The 9,381-nt window shown below is 39.5% G+C and overlaps 2 protein-coding genes across 3 annotated transcripts in view; one reads left to right on the forward strand and one right to left on the reverse strand.

The window, feature by feature from the left end:
• LOC125681961 (uncharacterized) overlaps positions 1 to 929 on the reverse strand; it is a 5,506-nt gene extending 4,577 nt beyond the window's left edge. For both annotated transcript variants that reach the window (XM_048922254.2, XM_056155617.1), the window contains exon 1: positions 570 to 929. In XM_048922254.2, coding sequence (XP_048778211.2) covers positions 570 to 921 — 352 coding nt within the window. In that variant the 5' untranslated portion in view covers positions 922 to 929. The remainder of the gene's footprint in view (positions 1 to 569) is intronic.
• A 4,317-nt stretch (positions 930 to 5,246) lies between these two features.
• LOC125680709 (uncharacterized) lies at positions 5,247 to 9,116 on the forward strand. The gene is made up of 6 exons (XM_048920428.2): positions 5,247 to 5,499; positions 5,585 to 5,707; positions 5,974 to 6,317; positions 6,412 to 6,613; positions 7,045 to 7,212; positions 8,507 to 9,116. The coding sequence occupies exons 1-6, from the start codon at positions 5,317 to 5,319 to the stop codon at positions 8,777 to 8,779; spliced, it is 1,293 nt and encodes a 430-aa protein (XP_048776385.1). The 5' UTR covers positions 5,247 to 5,316; the 3' UTR covers positions 8,780 to 9,116.
• The last annotated feature ends 265 nt before the right edge of the window (positions 9,117 to 9,381 follow it).

Consider the following 9,381-nt stretch of genomic DNA (forward strand, 5'->3'; position numbering starts at 1 on the left):
TGCTTCGGCTTGTCTGACTTTGCAATCTTCTAGTGGAGAATCAGAATGTACAACTACAGTTTGAAATGAATGATTATATATGTATTCTTTGTTAATAATTAGATTCATGGTTTAATTAATAACTATGTATCCGTTTTATCAATCTAATTAAAATTAGACCTATATGACAAACAGAAACGAAGAGCGAGACGAAAGGTCTAATTTTAATTAGATTGTCCGTTTTATATACTTTCAAATAAATTTAGAACAATCTAATTAAGATTAGACTTGTAGATCTGCTCCTATTGTATTGATGCATATCATAGAGGAGAAAATCTACAAGTCTAATCTTAATTAGATTGAATTTAGAATAGCATTAAATTTTAGAAGATTTTACCATTAACATAACATCATGCACAGTGTACATAAAGTCAAATTCTATAACCTCTTTATTTAGCAACAAAACCTCTTAAAACATATATAATCCTGGTTCGAAATATCCCCGGCCCAGGATGATGAACATGATAAAAAAAATTATAAACACCAAATTATATACAAAATAAACCGAAAGCTCTTTATTTAGTACTTACCACCATTTATAAAATCCAGCAATTTCTCCAATACAAATAACAGTTGCTTATTTTCCGGCATTGTCGTTTTGTTCAGATACTCTAGTAAAATGTTCATGCCTGTATGGAATACATCACCAAATACTAATCCCTCCTCGTAGTACTGGGTCTCGCAGAAAGCTCGCGAAAAAGACGAGCCACTGGCACCGGAAGGTGCTGTAGCGTTGCAATGTTTTATTTTCAGAGGAGTAAGTGTAATGTGTGACAAATAATTATTAGAACAAAGGTTCACAATGGAAGATATCCAGTGTCTAACGTTCAGGACAGATTGCTGATCAGTTGTCATTCTGGGGGTTTTCGGTTTTGACGCCATTTTGACTATTAATTCGTACCTAGGAAATTCGTACTCAGTGATTGGGGAATATCAAGCATATTAGTATAGATCTGATAACAATTATATAATATATAATATGTTGGCGGTGCTACCGTTTGAGCGAGCGCAGCTTCAGGTCATGTATGTACATATTTTGTAATGTTCATGCTCTGATCAGGTTCAATTTAAACAATATCTATTTCCAAATACTCATGACATGAATTTTCTCTTGGGGTTTTACATTAAAAATCATTAAACATGTATACATGAATAAGATTGAAATATTTTTATGCTATATAAACATTTTATATCTGCTGCCTTCACTGTGACTTGCTTAACCTTTGATGCACGACACTGTTCTGAACTCTATGCTCTCAGCAGTCGACTCCCTGTACTTTCCTTTTTTCTCTCTCAATCTTTTCAAGTTACTAATTGTATGATAAAAATGCCCTAACCTTTCAAGTTTAAACAGCACTACCTTTGAACATCAAACGCATTTCAATATAAGGATAATTTAAAAATAAATCGATAAAGAAGCAGGTACATTTTCTACAGTCATCTAGCCCAGAAAATTGATGATTTCAATAGGATATCCCAAAATCTGCCATTCCAAAGGAGAATTACATTTTTGCAAATTTAAAAAAAGAGGATAGTTTCTAAATAAAGGACCCAGGGGGTTTCAGAAGTCTGGAACGCACCTCCCCCTTTTGTTTCTGGTTTGTGGTTGTGTTTTCCAATGCTGTAAAAACACACTTTTTTTAAAGTTCTGACACCAAACCCTTATAGATGTAATCTTAATTGTACATCCAAAATAGGAGGAGTATTATTTATTCACAAAAATGGAAATGAACATGTAGTCTTTAACTGTATTCGTCAATGCAGACCGGTTGTCCGAAAGTTTCGAGATAAAGACTGGAGTTCAATGAAATTGTCTGCTATTACCATTCCTCTTCCTCCTGGTCATCGACTAGATCATTAAGACCACTCCAACAGACGGGGAAACAGTGTGCACAGCTTGATGACTTCTACTTCGCTGATGACCTGACACCACAACCAGACGCAGGACAAGACGACTCACCTGGATACCATATCAGCCGATACAAGCCTCAAGATCAGCAGGAAGGAAACCGGACTGATCAAGATCAGGAAGGAGACCGGACTGATGAAGATCAGCAGGAAGGAGACCGGACTGATGAAGATCAGCAGGAAGGAGACCGGACTGATCAAGATCAGCAGGAAGGAGACCGGACTGATGAAGATCAGCAGGAAAAAGACCGGACTGATGAAGATCAGCAGGAAGGAGACCGGACTGATCAAGATCAGCAGGAAAAAGACCGGACTGATGAAGATTAGCAGGAAGGAGACCGGACTGATCAAGATCAGCAGGAAGGAGACCGGACTGATCAAGATCAGCAGGAAGGAGACCGGACTGATCAAGATCAGCAGGAAGGAGACCGGACTGATCAAGATCAGCAGGAAGGAGACCGGACTGATCAAGATCAGCAGGAAGAAGACTGGATTGACGAAGATCAACAGGAAGGAGACCGGACTGATGAAGATCAGCAGGAAGGAGACCGGACTGATCAAGATCAGCAGGAAAAAGACCGGACTGATGAAGATCAGCAGGAAAAAGACCGGACTGATGAAGATCAGCAGGAAGGAGACCGGACTGATGAAGATCAACAGGAAGAAGACCAGACTGATGAAGATCAGCTGGAAGAAGACCGGACTGATCAAGATCAGCAGGAAGGAGACCGGACTGATGAAGATCAGCAGGAAGGAGACCGGACTGATGAAGATCAGCAGGAAGGAGACCGGACTGATGAAGATCAGCAGGAAGGAGACCGGACTGATCAAGATCAACAGGAAGGAGACCGGACTGATCAAGATCAGCAGGAAGGAGACCAGACTGATGAAGATCAGCAGGAAGGAGACCGGACTGATCAAGATCAACAGGAAGGAGACCGGACTGATGAAGATCAGCAGGAAGAAGACTGGGTTGACGAAGATCAACAGGAAGGAGACCGGACTGATGAAGATCAGCAGGAAGAAGACCGGACTGATGGAGATCAGCAGGAAGAAGATCGGACTGATGGAAGATCAGCAGGAAGGGGACCGGACTGATCAAGATCAGGAAGGAGACCGGACTGATGAAGATCAGCAGGAAGGAGACCGGACTGATGAAGATCAGCAGGAAGGAGACCGGACTGATCAAGATCAGCAGGAAGGAGACCGGACTGATGAAGATCAGCAGGAAAAAGACCGGACTGATGAAGATCAGCAGGAAGGAGACCGGACTGATCAAGATCAGCAGGAAAAAGACCGGACTGATGAAGATTAGCAGGAAGGAGACCGGACTGATCAAGATCAGCAGGAAGGAGACCGGACTGATCAAGATCAGCAGGAAGGAGACCGGACTGATCAAGATCAGCAGGAAGGAGACCGGACTGATCAAGATCAGCAGGAAGGAGACCGGACTGATCAAGATCAGCAGGAAGAAGACTGGATTGACGAAGATCAACAGGAAGGAGACCGGACTGATGAAGATCAGCAGGAAGGAGACCGGACTGATCAAGATCAGCAGGAAAAAGACCGGACTGATGAAGATCAGCAGGAAAAAGACCGGACTGATGAAGATCAGCAGGAAGGAGACCGGACTGATGAAGATCAACAGGAAGAAGACCAGACTGATGAAGATCAGCTGGAAGAAGACCGGACTGATCAAGATCAGCAGGAAGGAGACCGGACTGATGAAGATCAGCAGGAAGGAGACCGGACTGATCAAGATCAGCAGGAAGGAGACCGGACTGATGAAGATCAGCAGGAAGGAGACCGGACTGATCAAGATCAACAGGAAGGAGACCGGACTGATCAAGATCAGCAGGAAGGAGACCAGACTGATGAAGATCAGCAGGAAGGAGACCGGACTGATCAAGATCAACAGGAAGGAGACCGGACTGATGAAGATCAGCAGGAAGAAGACTGGATTGACGAAGATCAACAGGAAGGAGACCGGACTGATGAAGATCAGCAGGAAGAAGACCGGACTGATGGAGATCAGCAGGAAGAAGATCGGACTGATGGAAGATCAGCAGGAAGGGGACCGGACTGATGAAGATCAACACTTCCAACAACACCAGTCACAGTCTGTGGGGAGTCCGTCAGGGAGGCGGAGTCTTTCGTTTACCACCAGAAAGGCACGACCCGAGACATCACAGCTAGAATTGGTAAGGTAAGAGCAACTTTCATCATGCTCAAGAAAATATGGACATTTGGGGAAATCAGCAGAAAAACCAAACTCGATCCGCATCTTCAGCTCAAATGTGAAGTCATTTCTGCTCTACAGATGCGAGACAGGGTGAGGTTTGACTTGGCTGAATATTTGGACCGATGCCTTCACCAAATTTCGGAGCAATGCTATATAATTCATGTTTGGACATTTACGTTGCATTCTCTCTGGTGCTGTAGTTTATATTGCGATACAATGTTGTGGACCACACTTCAAACTGAATGTTTATAGGGTAATGAGCAGTTCTTCAGGACTGTGTTGGTATTGGTTGTGGGTTTTTCATCCTCAGTCGCTAACCTCCGCTGCTGTCAGGTTTTTGAATGTGTAGTAGAAAATTACCAGAGAGAAAAATACTATCTCACTCCTCTCTGAGATACATTTAGTGAAATTGTGAAAACATCCCCTAATATGAAATTATGTAGATGACACTTTCAATGTCAAGTAAAGACAATTTCCGCTCTTTTCTCTGTGGTTATGATATAAACTATTATCATATTTTTATAGGGAATTCAGTAGGATTCTGTTGCAACTATTACATTCAAAGGCGAATTTGAGGTGATGTCGGAAGTAAGTCCTTTTTCTGAATGTGGGGGGGGGGGGGGGGGGGGGGATCGCTCATGCCCCAACAAAAAGACTTATCTGTGGGTCGAGATGGAAATAAAACCGAATACTCCCAAATACACCAAATCACTCCGCTATCCTCGAGTACAGATTTTCATTAAAATATGAAATTTTAAATGATTTTAAGCAATCTGGACGCAATGTTGTTTTCAGAATTAAACACAGAAATATTTAAGATGACAAAAATGTTGATACAATGCAATCGTTCCTAACTGAAACATAGTCGTTCCTAACTGCTCATCTGAAAATGTTTGAGTTTAATGTTGACCGAGAATTGAACAAGTATGCCTTTTTTTCTAGTGAATTCATTTACAGATATCTTTTAGCATTTAGAGGTAATGAAGCATGCATTGAAAGGGACAATGGATAAAAGCAAAACAAAGAAGTTATTTTAAGAAAGGTCCACTGTGTTGATTTAAACCTGGAGTTTATTTAGTTCCGAAGAATTTACAATTTTCTTGATTTTAAGACTGTATGATAATGCAATGATGCTATCATCCGATGATAAGAGGATTTTTACCAACAAGCTACACCGATTAAAAGGAGATCTTCATTATTTTATCGGAAGAATTGAAGCACCTTATATTGATCCCACGGAAACAGACAAAAGAAGATTTTGTTCCGTGATAATTGAAATGATGGAGTTTGTTGTCCGTAGGATAGAAAATGTAAGTAAATATAGTCTATTCTGATTATTTTCACATATCATAATTTAGTACCTGTAGCATATCTAATTCAAAACATTTAATGCAGCTTCCGCCTGAAATTAGTTTACCGGAGACTAAGCATAAAACATGGGACTCGGGCATGCAAAATCTCAGAGGGGAAAACGCAAAGCTCAAAGAACAACTGGAGGAAGAAAGGAAGAAAATAACAGTATTATTTTGCAATAAAAATAATTTCAATTTGGTGAATTTGTTAATTTGTGTGACCAAGAGGCCATTTCACTAACATGTTAACTACGCGGACATCTAGAGCGCCAAAATTATATATTTTTATATTCAGTATAGTTGTAAGACATTCTTTATAAAACCCATAATTTGATTTTGTGTAAATAACAGAATCCAGACTGAGTTTGATACCACTGCATGGTGTCGTGGAATTGGATATATTAATGAATATACATATATATTTCATATCAGAAACTTCGACAAAGCCGATTGGCACAACAACAAAATTCTTCGACAGTCGAAGAATTGAGGTCGGAAATTAACGAACTGAGAAAAGAGCTCGACAAAGAAAAATCCAAATACAAAAGAAGCACAATACCATTTGGAAACCACGAGAACATGAAGAGGGTGAAAACTCCACGCGAGTTGATAGAGGTGGACATTGCAGAAGGAAGTGACGTCACTAGAATGCAGACAAAAATTAGTAAGCGGGAAGTTGAACTTGAATCAGACAATGGAAGACTTAAAAACCAGATTCAAGAACTGAAGCATTTCACACAAAATCTGGAGATTGAAAGAAAGGCACTTCTTGATAGGCATGTGAATCTCATCCAAATCACAAATGATCATTTCTCCTGAACTATGACAAGTTGGCTGAAGTGAAAGTAACTATATAGTTTTATTTTCCAGACTGAGTGAACTATCAACAACCAAACCAATTTCTCCAAATAAACCAAAAGAAAGTCATCAGCCAGATTCCAGAACTTCCTCCTCGGTAGCAACACGTTACGCTGACCTTTATACCAAGGACTGGACAGCGGCATACCAAGTTCTACAAGCTGTTATAAAGAGTGACCGAAAAGTCACGTACTTACTGCTGCAAAGTCTGATAGTGAGTGAATTTTCAGTGAGACAGAATACTTATAATATCACTAAACTACAAAAATCTAGATGAAAATCAATGGTTGTGTGAAGAATCTGAAACGTTCTCCCGAGAGACTGGAAATTGTAAAGAACAGAAACCACTCGAAAAACAATCAATCACTATCAATATTGACATTTTCAAAGAAAATTATTAAAGATCGATTAGAATTCAGGCCTGGGTTTCTCGAAAAAATATCAAACTTAAGTTTGAGTTTCCTTTTATTTGAGCAGTCAAAATTTAAGTAAAATCTCAGCCTTAAGTCCAAGTTTTGACTTAAGTTAAGGTACATGTAACCATTGAATATCTATTAAGAAAAATCATGAAAAAACACGTATGACTGTCACATTTAGGTAAGCAATGGTTAAGATTTTTTCTGAAGAAACTTTTTTCTGTCTTAGAATGCATTTAACATCTGTAAATCCAAAGCAGACCAGCAGCGCAGAAAGCTTCACGAGGAGAATTTGACAGATGGACTTTTGGACCCAAATCTCATTAAAGACGCACCCAAACAGATCATAGAGATGCAGATCAGCAACGCTCCAGAGACTCTACCGGAAATTACCAAGGTTCGGTTCTGTAAAGAACACTGTTAAAAATATACAGGAGACATTTTTATATATATAATTATGTGATATGATATTTCATAATATATATGAGTTTTACCAAATTAAGGCCCAAACGGGCATAGCACTCAACATATATGATTAAAATCGCCAATACAGTACAATAGACGTGATATCATCTCGCCCCGGGGGGGGGGGGGGGGGGGGGGCACAACTGCCGGGAAATATAACTACTGGTGTGTAAATTAAATGTATGAACTAATCTAGTGCAATGGTGTATAATAGATGCTAATAATATTATATAATCAATGTATCGCGAATCCAGGCCCCGACAAACATGGCGAATAAGGAATCGACACTGATCTGTCCCATTTACATCAACACTTTACAATGTATTTGTTTGTAATGACATTACATGCATCGAAGTTTTCAGGAATCACACATCTTTAACGCGCGGGAAAATGGGAAAATGGCGAGATTAATAATAATAATGATTGGTTTTAGATAGCGCCTTTTCCAGCGTATGCTGCTCAAAACAGCTTTACAATATCACCCGGGCAGACTTTATATCAATCTAGAACTTTCTCAGCCTCCTAGGAAGCATACAGTGCAAGCTGCCATTACAAGCGCTAGAGCACTAACATTCTAACAATATCTTTCACGTCTATAGCCAGATACCCCTTTTACACTTGGGTGGAGGGATGAAATTCATGTAAAGTGCCTTTCCCAAAGACACAACGTCGGCCCTGCCGCAGCCAGGAACGTCAGCCCTTCCGCGGCCAGGACTCGAACCCACGATCTTTCGGTCGAGAGTTTGACGGCCTAACCACTAGGCCACCGACGACACATCTTTTTTAAAAAAAAAAAAAAAAAAAAGATGTACGTGTTGAAGCCACCTAATCTAGAATTGTTTTTGTTTCCATACAGAAATATTTTTACAAATTTATACTTTGTTTAGGTAATGATTTTATTGATTTAAGACACATATACTTATGTGTCTGTCTTGTTTACCAAAGATTAAAATATGTGTCAAATGACGTAAGCACGTGCCATTTGGGTCATCGGGCGGAGCTTGCATGCTTACGCATAATTCTTATCATAAGGATATATAAATTAGTAATAATTTAAACACTATAAATAGTTACTGCTTGGTACATGTAGGGGGATGCAAATAAGTCGATCTGAACACATGGTAATTTTACGCAAATTATCACTCAGATTGATTTATTACTACCATAACCCTCCAAATCTATGCAGTTATATTTATAATAAAAATACCACATTTTTCTCTTCATAGATATGTCGTGACAGAATATCAAAACTAAGTTCGTATCCCCCGGAAGTCACTCAGTATGTCGACAGCTGTGCAGAAATCTGTTGGTTCATGGTTATTCAGAGTCCTCCATTTTCTTTGTCCTGGGAAGCGCCCCCTGGCGAGATGGTAGACACTTCCAAGTACAACTTCTACAGAACAAGTGGGAGATATGTGGATTTTGTTGTGTGGCCAGTACTTTACGACCATGAAGGAGGGGTTGTGATAGCGAAAGGAGTGGTCCAGGGACGAAATTAACGCACAAAGCACACAACTACCAAGAAATATAACTATGTAAATCAAATATACATGTATATGAACTAATCTGGTGCAATCATGAATAGTGCTGTAGGGGTTTACTACATTAACAAAATTATATGTATATTATTTTGTCCATCCTGAATAAATATGCAAATGGCTAGAGGCACATTTTGTAAAAACTGTGTTCCTGAAGTTTACATGTATAATCTCATCACGAATAAGAGAATATGAATCATGTGATCATGAAATGAAATTTCAAAGGACATGTAATACCAAGTCTGTGTATTACAAAATATACATACATGCAAAACTTGCTGAATGAATGAGGCATCCATCGTCTAGCTGGTACATGTACATAATATATCTCATATAGCTGATTCTGGAAAATGTTAAAATATTGCCAAAATGGCGTAAATCCATAATCAATCCTGTAGTCTGAGTCCACACAGGTGTGATAGTCACATAGCATGAAAAGCTGAGGTTTGTGTTTTATAGGGAAATAGAGATACTATTTACAAATTGTTTGGAGGGAAATCTTTGTTAAACTTTAAACAAAAATTCACACGTCCTTGCATGAAGATACCTGTAGGCTGTGTTGG

The sequence above is a fragment of the Ostrea edulis genome, chromosome 2 (genome assembly GCF_947568905.1).
Source record: "Ostrea edulis chromosome 2, xbOstEdul1.1, whole genome shotgun sequence".
Taxonomy (NCBI): domain Eukaryota; kingdom Metazoa; phylum Mollusca; class Bivalvia; order Ostreida; family Ostreidae; genus Ostrea; species Ostrea edulis.